General features: G+C 55.7%; 1 protein-coding gene across 1 annotated transcript; it reads left to right on the forward strand.

Annotated features, from left to right (window-relative positions):
* Positions 1-4,774: 4,774 nt before the first annotated feature.
* LOC132655733 (keratin, type II cuticular Hb1) lies at positions 4,775-10,141 on the forward strand. The gene is made up of 9 exons (XM_060388569.1): positions 4,775-5,143; positions 6,413-6,621; positions 7,563-7,623; positions 7,748-7,843; positions 8,345-8,509; positions 8,732-8,857; positions 9,130-9,350; positions 9,594-9,625; positions 9,886-10,141. Exons 1-9 carry the CDS (start codon positions 4,775-4,777, stop codon positions 10,032-10,034), a joined length of 1,428 nt encoding a protein of 475 aa, XP_060244552.1. The 3' UTR covers positions 10,035-10,141.
* Positions 10,142-14,280: the final 4,139 nt, after the last annotated feature.

Raw genomic sequence — 14,280 nt, forward strand, 5'->3', positions numbered from 1 at the left:
AATGGAGCTCAGCTGCTGAGTCCCATTTCCTAACCCCTGCACCTGCCTGTGAGACCTCACCACAGGGCATCTGGGCTGAAGGGGGCCCACAGCAGACAGGTCAGGACCCTGACCTCATACTGTAGCCTTCCAGCACGGCAGCTGCCTCCTCCTCCTCCTCCTCATCATCATCACTATTACTGCTACCATTCCTTCTCTTCTTTCCCTTTCCTCTCCTCTTCCTCCCCACTGCTCTCCTCCTTCTCCTCTGCCTTTGTCTTCCTCATCATCATCATCATCCTACCATCACCACTACTCCTTCCTCTCCTCCTCCTCCCCTCTCCCCTCCACCTCTTTCCCTCATCCATTTCTGCCAAGGTCCAGGCACCACACCATTCTCCCTGGATCTCCACTCACTTGTCCTCCATCCTGCTCCACTCCTACTATCTCTCCATCCCCTTATTCTTCCAAGCCACACTCAGCCAGATTCCTTCCCTCCATGCTAGCAGCTCTCAGGAGTAATCATCTAAGACCAGACAGATACTTCTCCCCATAAAAATTCCTTCTCAACCTTACCCCCCCTTCCAACCCCAGCCTGGCACACATCCCATTGGCTCCGCCCCAGGCCTTCTGGGTCCTCGCCTTCACTGGCTGGCTCTCTTTGGCCAAGAACACATTTCTCTTACTTCATTTCTTCAGACCTCAACAAGGAGTGGCCCTCCTGGCCCAACCCCACCCCTAGAAATGGCCACTTCCTGGTCTGCTTCCTGTGGCCCCACCCTATTTGACCACAAAGCTTTGTACAACTGGCCACCAAGCTTTGATGGCCCCATTACTCAGCACTTAATGTGCAGCTGGTACTCACTGTATTCATCCAACAGACATTTATTGAGCACCTACTATGTGCCAAGCCCTTGGAATGTGTCCACCAACAACCTTTTTGTGTCTAGCAATGTGTTTCAGGCTGTGCCTCTCTGTCCATGATCTCTGTGTGTGTCCAGCTTTGCTCTTAAAGCTAGAGGTTCACCAAAGGCAAAGATGCTCTCCACGCTCCAGCCCAGAACCCTGAGAGCTCTGTGCACAGAAGACCTCGAAAAGGGTGCCGAGGAGGAGGCAAACGAGCATGTGTGTTAGCTGCCCCGCACAAACACGTCTACATCTGGGTCTGGTGCACCGGCCTCTGGGGTCAGCTGTCCCTGACTCGCTCCCTGGTCTCAGGGCTTCCGAGCCCAAGGGGAGGGCGGCTGGTATAAAGGCTCAGGAGCCAAGAGTGTGTGTTCTTGAAGAGGGTTCAGACCGCAGCCCTCCACAGCTCCTGGTCCGAGGACGCTGATGCCCTCCTCCAGCCTCCATAGGTGCCAGGCGTGAACATGATGCACAGACACACATGAGGTGAAACACGCGCATAAAGTTTACATTTTAATGAACAGGTCACACAGAAGCCAGCAAGATTTCCCAGTGAGGGAGAGCGCCCGCCGCCAAGGCTGACGGCCTGAGTTCAGTCCCCAGGGCTGACGGTGGAAGGAGAGACCTGATTCCCAGAAGGTGTTCTTTGACCTTCACATCACTCTATAGCACACACACACACGCACACACACACACACACACGCACACACACACACACACACACACACACGCACACGCAGGTTTTTTTTAAACTACACAGGTTCATTTGTATTGATCTGTTGGAATGGCCCCTTGTGTGAACGGAGGTTGGCATCAGGAGAGATCCTTTTCAAAGCTGGGGGAGTAGAAAATGCGCCCTGTGAGGCTGGCACGCAGCTACAGCTGCATCAGGTGGGGAGGAGTGTGTGGGGGCACTAGATCATGAGCCTAGCCGGGCAGAGGGGAGGTCTTCTCACACAGCGAGCACACTAAGGGAAAACAGCAGGAGACAGTTACAGAAGGCAACACAGGCCGCGAGAGACCACGCAAGAAAGAAAACATGCCATGTGAGTCCACGCACATAAAATTCAAATCCTGGAAAGTGGACAAACATGCCACAGGTAAAAAGAAACAAGGAACAAATAATTATAAGATCACCTAGGCCAGAGGGAGGGAGGTACTCTCTCTGAAGAAGTCACAGTCCATAGGAGCTCTGTTTTGTTTTGTTTTGCTTTGTTTTGGTTTGTTTTGGTTTATTTGTTTTGTTTTGTTTTTCAAGACAAGGTTTCTCTGTGTAGCCTTGGCTGTCCTAGAACTTCCTTTGTAGACCAGGCTGGCCTTGAACTCGGAGGGGTCAGCCTGCCTCTGCCTCCCCAAGTGCTGGGATCACAGGCGTGTGCCACCACGCCGGCCCACACGAGCTCTCACGGACTCCTGTTCATGTTTTATTTCTTAGTGCAGTGTCCAGGCATCTCAGTTACACAGCCTCGATCGATCTGATGATAAATTTCTCGATAAAAATGATTTTAATTCCCATAATTGCAATGTAGTGATTTTACGCTGCCAGAGCCAAGGTGTTAGAACGGCGTGGTTCGGCCAACCTCTGCTCCTCCCCTCCTCCCTCTCTCTTGCCCCTCTCTCACCTCGTTTCAGGTTTTCAGGTTTTCGCTGGAAGTAAACATATTAAATGTCTTAAAAGGGTTCGGGAATTAGCAGCGATTAACAGCCTTAGAAGCCCAGTGAGGCAGGGTCACACATGAGTGTCTTTGTGCCTTATTCTAAATTGCTTCTTGGGGGTTGAAAATTGCTTAGCAAGAGCTAGGCATTAGTAATGGCCTCATGCATTTTGGCAGGGAGTCCCCTGGCCAGAAAGGCCATCTGTGAGGTGTTGCCTGAATCAGCACACGCTCTGGAGACATCCGCAGAACTGGCTGGCTGGGAACCCTGCCCAGAATGGTTGCAAAGGGCTTCCGAGATGTTAGCAGGTGCCACACAGGCCTGGGTGACCAGATGACCCCCACAGCCTGTGGCCCTGTATCTGCCCTGTCAGTCTCTGAGCGCAGAGGCCAGAGCTCGGCGCTGAGGTCCCCTCCTTCCTACCCTTTCACCAAGCCCAGCCCTCCCACCTCCTTAACCAAAACAATCACAATTGCCCAAAGGATGCAAGTAGCTAAAACTGGTGTTTTCAACGGCTCGCCAGTGCTCACATCCATGAAGCCACCTCTCAGGCACATGCCAAATCCATACATCCCTGAGCCCACGTGCCGCACCGGCCCCTCCCATTAAACCTGTTCCAACCACTGACTCTGCCATCTTCCTCACAGATGCTCACCCCCCCCCCCACCAGTCTCTACCCTCCTGAACTTCCTCAGAGACAAGGACCTGGGGAGGTGGTCCTCATGCTTGTGAGGATGAAGGTCTGGCACATCCCAAGTTCATTGCTTGACAGCTGAGGGACTTTGGGCAAACAGCTCCACATGTCTGAGCCTCCATTTCCCTCTGTAAAACAAGAGGCACGGTGCTGCCGTGGGAGGGCTGAGGCAAGGGCTGGCGATTGTCTCCTGCTTAGACTGGTGAGCACACAGGCGGTAGCCCGTGCAGAGGGCCACACTCACAGCAAAGGAAGGTGTGTGCTCCCAAGAGTCCTCGCTCCTTGCAAAGGAGAGATGTTCTCAAGCAACCCAACCTCAGACCCACAATCGGACACACCGCGCCTGCTGACCCGAAGCAGTCGGAAGTTCACAGAATTTCTCATGACCTGCTCTGCCCTAGATGTTGACTCCCAAAGGAGCTAGGCCTCCAGCCCAGCATTATCTCACATAAATTTGTCAAGCCGTGGCTGTCCCTTATCGGTGTTGGGCAATAAATAGGAACCATTCACAGGTAGGTAGTGAGGGCTCATGTGTCCACAGCAAAACCAGAAAGCCCGAGAGTCAACTTGATGGAACCTTCAGTTGTCACACAGTGCTATGCTGTCCCACAGGGAGCAATGTGTCTAGAACCCTGGCCTCTCATACAGAGGGCCTGAGGATGAGAGCGACAAATTGAACGGTTAAAACTCACCTCAGAACAACCCAGGACAGCTGGGGAGACTGGACATGGAGCAGACTGTAAGTGCTTTTCTGGATTTGCTGCTGATTTTCTTGCATGCAGAAAAGAAAAAAAAAAAAAAAAAAAAAAAAAAGCTCCTGCCTGCATTTTTTTTCTTTTAAGGAAATGTGTGTTGAAGGGGGAGGGGTGTTGCTCAGGGGTAGAGCCCTTGCTAGTGAGCTCAAGACCCTGGATTTAACTGAGGAACCGGGTGGTGAAGCACCTAAGGACTGCATAACACACTTCCTGGGGACCCCAGTCGGGTTTAGAGGACTAAAGAGACAAATACTATCTATGCGCTGGGCAGCCTGCAACAGCAATTCTTGGCAGGCACAGCAGGGGACGGGGACCCTGCCTTACCTTGAAGGAGCTAAGGTGCCTGGGCCAAGCCTGTGGGGGCTGGGGCTGATACCCCAGCCTGGCTTGGGTGCCCTCCTCCCCACACTGCAGGCACCACGGACCTGCACCCGTTCCCAGCTCTCCTCTGTGCTCCTCCTTCCTGCCCTCCCTGATGCCACAGAGTGCGCATGCTCCAGGTCAAGCTCTTTGAAGATCCAACCTGCTGGGTGCCCCAGGCACAGGCTGGCGTGCTTACAAAGATGAGGGTGCAGGCCACACCACCATTAAAGCACATTCTAGAGAGGCTTGGACAGGGCTAACCGCCCAAGCCCATAAAGTCCAATTGCCTCAACCAGATTCTTAGCCAAGCCCCTGAGAACCTGCCATAAATAGGGCCCGGTGCCTGGACTGGCACATTGGAGCTTCCTCCAGGACTGCAGAGCCCCCACTCACGACACTGCCACACACCTTCAAAATCGCAATGACCTGTGGATCAGGATTCTGTGGCCGCGCCTTCAGCTGCGCCTCAGCCTGTGGGCCCCGGCCCGGCCGCTGCTGCATCTCCGCAGCTCCGTACAGGGGCATCTCCTGCTACCGCGGACTCTCCGGGGGCTTTGGCAGCCACAGCGTCTGCGGGGCCTACCGCGCCGGCTCCTGCGGACGCAGCTTCGGGTACCGCTCAGGGGGCATCTGCGGGCCCAGCCCCCCCTGCATCACCAGCGTCTCCGTCAACGAGAGCCTGCTCACACCCCTCAACCTGGAGATCGACCCCAATGCTCAGTGCGTGAAGCATGAGGAGAAGGAGCAGATCAAGTGCCTCAACAGCAGGTTCGCGGCCTTCATCGACAAGGTGGGTGTCCTGGGTGAGCCCTTCCTGGAGCACAACATGTGCACGGCCAAGGCTGCAAGGCTGGGCACTGAGGGGAACCAGACATGCCCACAGAACCCCCAAGACCAAAGGTCACAGACAGAGAGACTTTCAGACCTTTCAGTCTGGTGTGGGGGAACAAACTGAAAGCACCCTCAGAATGGAACCCGGGCCCGGCCTCTCCGGTGTGCTCCCGGGGAAAGGTGGGTGTCCTCCCCATGCCAAGGGCAGAAAGAGTAACTGGGAAGACTCCCTCGAAGCTTACCTCACAGCGCCATTTTAACACATGGCAGCTGGGCCACTGTGCTCTGTGCCAGCTACTGCACTGGAGAGTGGCTGTAGCCACAGCCCAGCCCTCAGGCCTTATGGGAAGTGCAGTCATGGGTAGTCTGGGCTCCGCAGACACCCCCTGCAGAGCCAGGGTGAGCTCCAGCCTGCAGCCCTCTTCATCGAAGCAGGCATCCTCATGCAGCTGAGGCTTGAGCACTGGGAGAAAAGGCTCCTAATAGAGCGTAGCTCAGGGAGAGCCATGAGAGCTGGCACTCATGAGCCACTAAAACTAGCACAAGGAAGAACTTACCAAGGTTATTAGGCAAAGGCATCCCGGAGTGGCATGCCTGGTGACAGGGAGATGGGGTAACAGGCAGCCTGGGGGCCAAGAGTCGGTTCCTGCGGTGAGATAAGTCCCCCGCCAACCAGTGCTCTCTCCCTGCAGTCAGTCAAGCTCCTGCACCTTCAGCCCACTCTTGAGCACAGGGTGGGTGGAGCAGCAGGCACTTCGGCACGGGCACGGCTCCTGTTATTCTAATTGTACTGTTGGTGCAGGGTTCCAGGAACAGGCACACACTCGCTTCACTCTCCAGAGATTACAGGCTGCCTTTCTAAACGGGCCCACCCGTCCATTCCCAGGCCTGCTGTCTCAGCTGCGCTGCTGTGTTATCTCCTGGGGTAGCATGGCTCTCTGCACCTTACAAAAATTGCCTTAGCCGCTCCACCCTACAGAGGGCTGAGCACCCTGTCCAAGGCCATTAACTAAGAAGAGGCAGCTGAGTCTGGCTTGGTTTAAGCACTTGCAGTGACACCAGATGAATTGACTGATGTTAGCTCTGAGGAAGGAGTTCCAGGTTACCTCGAGAACACACACACACACACATGCACACACACACACACACACACACACGCAGGAACTCCCACGCCTCTGCCCTCTGATCCTGCAAGAGTCAGTCCTCAGACTTTAATTCTGCGTGGCAGGTGCGCTTCCTGGAGCAGCAGAACAAGCTGCTGGAGACCAAGTTGCAGTTCTACCAGAACCGCAAGTGCTGCGAGAGCAACTTGGAGCCTCTGTTCGAGGGCTACATTGAGACGCTGAGGCGCGAGGCTGAGTGTGTGGAGGCTGATGGCGGGAGGCTGGCTGCTGAGCTCAACCACGTGCAGGAGGCCATGGAGGGCTACAAGAAGAGGTAGGGCCACTGGGGAGTCTGGGCAGGAGTGCCCTGAGTGCAGAAGAGCGTCTGCCTGTGGCTGGAGTCTGTGCCTGCCTAGGTCAGGACGCCCAGCCCTGCCTTATCAACTAAGGAGCCCTCTCTCGGTGTCCTCTGAACACAGAGTCCTGTGCTCCAAATGGCAGGTGGTCATCAGCCTCCCTTAAGCTGTGCAAGGTCCCTCCCTCTCTCCACACACACACACTCTGGAAGAACCTCCATTTGCTGGTCTCCAGAACAAGCCCTTGAGTCCCTGGATGCTGTTTATGGAGTTTCCTCCTCCACTTTCCTCCAGAAAGTCCACACACCAGGCAACACGGCAGGATGCTGCTGACACAGCCAGCAGTCTGCATGGGCCCTGCCCTTGGGGGACTTCAGTGTGTTGGGATGCAAGCATGCTGTGGTAATGTTAGGAGACTTTCAGTTACCTGTGACACAGCCACGAAGCATGGACACTGGGCCTCAGAAAACTTCTGCTCCTCAGAGGGACAAGCCCTTCTTCAGTGCCATGCTTTGCTCCGGCCCCTGGCCATTACTCCTGGCCCTGAACAGGCCTTCCCACAGAGTGTTTCCTTAGCTCAGTCGAGGAAGAGATAATAGGTAGGATACTGACCAAGGCTCAGAACAAAGGATGAGAAAAAACAAAAAACAGTCATCTCCCTCTCTCCAACCTTACACACAATCAGACACGTGTGTGTGTGTGTGTGTGTGTGTGCGTGTGTGTGTGTACAAATGCACAGCTTTCAAATATCACTAATCTATCTGTACTGCAAAGACCCAATGTGCTCACAGGCCAGGCCCTGGAGCCTGGCCCCTCCCAGATCCTCTAAGGAGGCCTAGAGTTTGCACTGCTCTGTGGGCTGGCTTCTCTGCTGAGGCCTGCGGTGGTTGAACGAGGCCTCCTTCCCCTCCTACCTCAGGTATGAAGAAGAAGTTGCACTGCGGGCCACAGCGGAGAATGAGTTTGTGGCTCTAAAGAAGGTGAGTGAGTAAAGCCAGCCCCCACCCCTTCCTGCCCACCCCGTCCCCTCTGGCCGGCCACTCAGCAGCCAGATGCCCGAGTCCGAGGGAGACTAGCTTCATGGCTCTCTGCAAACTCCAACAGGATGTGGACTGTGCCTACCTGCGCAAGTCGGACCTGGAGGCCAACGTGGAAGCACTGACCCAGGAGATCGACTTCCTGAGGAGACTGTATGAGGAGGTGAGGGTGACTGTGGCCAGCACACATGAGGCTCAGAAGGAGCTCCCAAACCCACCAAGCTCCCCCCATAAGGGACCCAATGGGACATGTGACAGGTGGGAGGCTGGAGAGCCAGGCAGACTGACGCAACAGGAGCAAGAGGTGGATCTGGGACAAGCTGCCCACCCAGAGACCACCTAGTCCTTCTGGGAACCAGCAGCCCAGCCTGGCACAGCCCAGCCTGGCTGGCCCAGGGGCAGCAGATCTAAGAGAACATGAGGGCACAGTCTGTCCCCACGGAACCTTCCTATGCAGCCTGGATTCTCCTGGGCCAAGCAACTCCACAAGCAAGGATTTGGGGAATGCTTGTGGCTGCCTCAAAGGGAAGACTGTTGCTTCTCTAAGGGGTGGAGTCCATCTGCAAATAGGGCTGCAGCTCCCAGAGAGCCATGGGTTGTGCCTCCTAGGCCAGTGAGGAAAGCCCAGGCCACCTGACTCTCCTCCTTCCCCCTCCTCCTGCAGGAGATCCGCATCCTCCACGCCCACATCTCAGACACCTCGGTCATCGTCAAGATGGACAACAGCCGGGACCTGAACATGGACTGCATCGTGGCTGAGATCAAGGCTCAGTATGACGACATCGCCACCCGCAGCCGGGCAGAGGCCGAGTCCTGGTACCGCACCAAGGTGAGTGGGAGGGACCCCTGTCCTTAGATGTAACAGTGGGGAGGACTCAGGATCTGTCAGAAAAGGCTTGTGACTCCCCAAGAATCACAAGGAGATTGCAAGCAGCTCTCAGGTCGAGGACGCAGCCCCGGCTGAGCGCTGTGCCCACTCGGTGCCAGTGTGCTCACTGGGCTGATGTTGCATCCTGTGCCTCATGGGCATCTCTGCTTCCACCATCCCCAGTGCGAGGAGATGAAGGCCACAGTGATCCGGCACGGAGAGACCCTGCGCCGCACCAGGGAGGAGATCAATGAGCTGAACCGCATGATCCAGAGGCTGACAGCTGAGATCGAGAATGCCAAGTGCCAGGTACATACGTGTCAGCTGGGCTGGGACCAGAGGCTGGATGCCCACTCAGTGCCACACAGCCAGCATGTGTCCCTTTCTGATCTTACCATTTAGTCCCCTGCCTATTTGCACAGCTAGATTTCCTAATCACAATCCCTCAGGTTGGCCCATGTGACCAAGGCAAGAGGCTGCTTCTCGAATGTTCCCGACTGGTGGGAAAGACTGGGAACCTGCTGAAATAGACAGGGAGACCCAGGCTCCATCGGCTACCCCGTTCTCTTCTGTGTCCTCAGAACACCAAGCTGGAGGCTGCCGTGACCCAGTCTGAGCAGCAGGGAGAGGCCGCCCTCACTGATGCCCGCTGCAAGCTGGCTGAGCTGGAGGCTGCCCTGCAGAAGGCCAAGCAGGACATGGCCTGCCTGCTCAAGGAGTACCAGGAGGTGATGAACTCCAAGCTGGGGCTGGACATCGAGATCGCCACCTACAGGCGCCTGCTGGATGGAGAGGAGCAGAGGTGGGTCCCTCCCAGAGGAATCAAACCCCATTGCCCTTAGCTTACCAATAGGCAGACTGCGGTGAGGGGTGGGAGGTGAAATCTTTCTTTGGGCCCTTTGAGGCTGTGTTTATGATGGGCTGTGTTTATTACAGGCCGTGCTCTGACTTTTTAGGGAAAAATCTGACATGTGGGTCACGGAAGGGGTGGGGTCTGTGCTTACCACTCTGTTGAGCGTCATAAGTCTTTCCTGTCTCCTCACAGACTGTGTGAAGGTGTAGGCGCTGTGAATGTCTGTAAGTATTGGAGGCTTTGGTGTAGTTTAACCACCTGTAGCCGCGGGCAGGGTGTGAAAGGTGGCGTTTAGATGGGAGTTAAATGCAAAGCAGGAACTGGCACAGTAGCAGGGAGGGGTTTGGGGTCAGAGGAAAAAACCAGACGCTTTGCAGGAAGGGGTCTGGCTCTTAACCCCGGAGTTCCGGGACAGGGAACAGGGTCCAACAGAAAACGGGAGGCCTCCACCACACCGCTCTGAGCCATTCTTCCTGATCCGCAGGCGTGAGCAGCTCCCGTGGAGGGGTCGTGTGTGGGGACCTGTGCGTGTCGGGCTCTCGGCCCGTGACAGGCAGCGTGTGCAGCGCCCCGTGCAGCGGGAATGTGGCGGTGAGCACTGGCCTGTGTGCGCCCTGTGGCCGTAAATGTTAGGAGCTGCATTCACCGGCCGCTGTAGCATCCCGCCCCTGAGCCACCCAGGCTGCCCAGTCCTGAGACCTGGAACAAGCACCCTCTCACTCTCGGCCTCTCCGGTCTCCCTGGACGACCCCCTGCTCTCAGAAGCAAATACGGGGTGGGGAGCCGAGGGGGCGGGGCTAGGGCAGCCCCTATCCTGCCTTACCCTCAGCTCCCCCTCCTCTCTAATCTCTGTCTCCATCTGTTTCTAATAAATTAATGTAGTCAATTCTGAGCCTTGTGTGTCTCTGTCGGCCTTCTAAGGTGTCTGCATCACACGGGAACCAAAATGGGGCTTCCCAGACGTCCTTTGTCCCTGGGCTCTCGTCAGCCTCAGGCCTTCTAAAGACCACTCTAGGCCCTCACATGGTGCAGTTTTACCTACACTCCGGCTCCCGGGAGAGAGGAAAGCAGGGCAGAGGTGAGCAGTGGCAGGGCAGGGCCTGTCTCTTGATCGAAGGCTGCACCTGCACTGCGCGTCTGCGCTTCACTGAGCCACCACTGCCTTCCAGGAAGCAGCCAGAGCGGCTTTTGTCAGCGCTGGGCCATATGCTTCACTTCTCCAGCGCCTAAAGCTTGAGGGGACGTCACTCGTGTCAGGTGAGGACCCTCGTACCTGAGTTAGTCAAGGACTCCTACAGGCAAACACATGAACGTGACAGAAAGCTTCCCAAATCCTCTGCCCCGGCTTTCTCTTCTTCGTGGAGACCCTTTGGAGGTTTAGGGCCCTGCCATAGCTGCTGCTTTGCTTCAGACACAGCAGACAACACACAGCAAGGTGATGGCGGCTGCTGCGTCTCTCCACAGCTGAGTGGAGTGTAGGCTGTGTGTTCCCTTGCACAAGTCTAAGACAGGGATGACAAAAGGGATCCCAACTCAAGGAACCCCGAACTTAAGAGACCCCTAAGTCAGGGGATCCCCACCTCAAGGGGCCCCCAACTCAAGCCAGGCCTTGAGCGACCATTGGGTTGCCCTACCGTCACTCTCTCACCTTGCTGAGCTCTGACCCTCACTTTCCTCCTTACTATTTGGCTACACGACCTCCACATCCTCCAGGCTTTGGGTTTGTGAGCACATGGTGAGTGCAATGTAGATCCCACAAGGACAAGTCAGTCGAGATTTTCAACGTAACTGGTTCTGGGATCAACTAAGAAACCCGTTTCTGCGTAGACCTGTCTTCCTGGGAAGACTGGCTGAGGGAAGGCCCTCCCCCGGAGTGGGCAGCGCTGCCCGGCAGTGGCCCAGCTAGGAAGGGGTCTGCAAGAAAGGCGACGCTGCTCCCGCCTGCCTGTCTCTGCTCCCTGTGGGTGAGAGGCCCTCCTTGGGGGCGGCTAGTCCGCTGTTTGCAGGGATGCTGGCGTCCTTGTTTCCTCAGCCTTGCCTCATAGGCTGAAGGTCAATGGTTCTCCAGAGCTGGGAGTCCAGTCTCATGGCTTCAGCGGCTACTTGGGTCTCAGCTTCACTGGCGAACAGGCAGCCGCCGTTGGGCTTCGCTGCATGTGCGTGTGTGTAATGTGTACAAGTTATTTGGGCTCCGTTCCTCTAGGAGCCCCTGGTTGAAGCAGCAGCTGTGCTGGTTGGGGGCGTGACACCAGGAGTCAAGGAGGAGCGGTGGTGGGCTGGAACAGCTGAGCAGCATTCTGGGAAGGGTTCCTACACTGCCCCTCCCCCTGGGCATGTCTGCCTGCTGCGGCTCTACCTGCGGCCGAGGGAGGCCAACCAGCCTTGCTCTCTGCACAGCGTGCTGGCTACACAGACTGGAATCGAGCACACGCTTGCATACACCAGGCCCTGGGCTCCCTCGCCGGCGCTGCAAGGAACATCTTTAAATCCCACAGGATGGGACGTACTAGTAGTGGGGAGGGACTCAAAATATTCCCGGATAGGTCAGCTTAGACTGCAAGCTCTCCATCTGTCCAAAGCTACCTATGCGAATGAGACAGCCACTGTCCTCGGGGGCTAAGCAGAGCCGTGAATCCAGCTCAGCACACAGCAGTCCGAGTGGGTGAGCGCTGTGAAGCGTGAGGCAGGTGGGTATGCTGCGGTGGGTGTGCTGAGCCAGCGGGAGGCCAGCAGAGGGATCAGTGGTGGGGGTTCCCAAGGAATCTTCCCCTTAGGGCCCTTCATGCAAGTGAGACCTTGACAATTCCGTGTGAGCAGAGTACAATTTCTTAAGGGGGAGAGAAGGGAGAGGGAGACAGGCCTAAGACTGTGTGTGTGTGTGTGTGTGTGTGTGTGTGTGTGTGTGTTTGTCTGTGTGTGTATTTTGTGGCTTTTTAACTCGGATTGCTCAAAGGATCTAATTTACAACCAGGCTACAAAGTTAAAGTGTAAAAGTAAAGTTTAAATTTTAAGGAAAAAACATACACACTGGCTTCCTCCTCCCATCTTACACACTTCCCTGTCGTGGGAGCAGAAGACCGGCCCAGCTGTAAGGAACATCTCTTGCTCTCTCTCCCACAGGACCTGAGTTCAGTTCTCAGCAACCATGGCCCGGGCTCACAACCGCTGCTAACTCCAGTTCTAGGGGATCTTCATGAATCTGCATGCACGCTGCAAATGCTCACACAGACGTACACACGTACACACAAAACTAAAGAAATAAATCTTTCAAAGATGTGAATGAAACTATAAGGTGATTTGTGAGTCTAGATTAAGAGATGAATGCCTGGAAGTTAACTTTCAAGTCCCGTGCTTGGTCCTTACCAAACGCGGCCCGCATGTTGCTCTAACGCTCATTTCCGATTTCCTCTGCCCGGGCTTCTTTCCTCTTTAGGAGGTCTTCCCTGATTCGGGCAGCGTGTTAAATTCAGCCATTTTCCCCCTTCCAATGACCCTAATTTCCCGTCTTCTTCTCATACCTCACCTTGTAAAGAGAAGAATGACCGAACTGGGGACAGCCCTGCTCCCTTCAGAAGTCACCCAAACTCGGAACCAGTGACTCCCCATAAGGCCACGTGGGGAGCCCCTTCCGTCCCAGGCTGGACCGTGGCTCACAGCTTGGGGAACATCTCCGAGAATGGGTCCCAAACCACAGATATTCTGGTGACTCAAATGGCCCTAGCCCAGAAAAGTAGTCCAACCTGGGCCCAGACTTGGGATCTCAGGACAGACAGCAGGCAAGCGCAAGCCATAGGGGTTGGGGGGCACTGAAGCCAGGAGGCAGGCAGCTGGCCGGAAGTCCTTCTGCCTGCCAGTCCCTGAGATATTCCTGACCTCACTTCCCTCAAGGCCCCCTTCCCTGACACACACGCTGGAACTGGAGCTAGAAAAACTGACCTTGAAAACCAAACTCACTAGCTACAAGGGACCTGGATCTGGACCCAGGGAGCTCACAGGTGGGGGGGGCGCACCCCCCCACCCGGACTCCTTGTGTTGAGAGAGTCGGTAAAAATGAGGATTTGGTTAGAGAAAACCGGAGATGACCTGCTGGGGCTGATGAGCTGTGTGTGGCTAGGCTACCAGCAAGCCAAGTTTCCATCCATTCCTTTTCCATGAGACTGTCATGTTTACCCAAGAAAGGAGTCTTTTGGATACCTGTCCCTCAGGTGCTGCAGCAGGAAAACTGCCTTAAAAGGCGATGCTGGGCCCCTGGCTAGTGACGCACCCGTGCCCCACCCAGAGACGTGGAGAGCAAGAACTGCTGTTCCCAAGACACACTGGTGACATAATCCTTTTCGCAAGGTAAAAGAATGTGAACTCTCCAAACAGACGCAGCTCTCCAGCCAACCTTCCTCAGGCCACGCCCACCCCCACCCGACCTTGTCCAAGTGCAGTCACCTTGGGAAAACTCACACCGAAATATCCCTCCGGTCTGGTTGCAGGCATGAGGTCACTTCCTGTGGCTCAGTGTGTTGCTCTCGGCCAGTTCCTGAAGGAGAACTCGGGCCGGGGCCACGCAGCTACAGCAGCGATGACTTTTCCCTTCCCCACCCCCCACATCCTTCTATATTCCTGTGGCCAGCTAAGAACTATCCTTCCACCGCCATTCGAGAAGAGCTGGGAGCTGTGCCTGCTGGTAACCCCAGCACTTGGGGTGCTGGGGCAGAAAAATTTGACTTCAGTCCGGGGCTGCACAGGAAGGTCCATGCCAGTCTGAGTGGCATAGTGGGACCCTGTCTCTAAAAAAACTGGGAAGGGCGTCTGGAATGTAGTTTCCCAGGCATGTTCAAGTCACTGGGTTTGAGCCTCAACTCCAAAGCCAGGATTGGGAGAGCGAAGG

The sequence above is a fragment of the Meriones unguiculatus genome, chromosome 8 (assembly GCF_030254825.1).
Source record: "Meriones unguiculatus strain TT.TT164.6M chromosome 8, Bangor_MerUng_6.1, whole genome shotgun sequence".
NCBI classification, from domain to species: Eukaryota; Metazoa; Chordata; class Mammalia; order Rodentia; family Muridae; genus Meriones; species Meriones unguiculatus.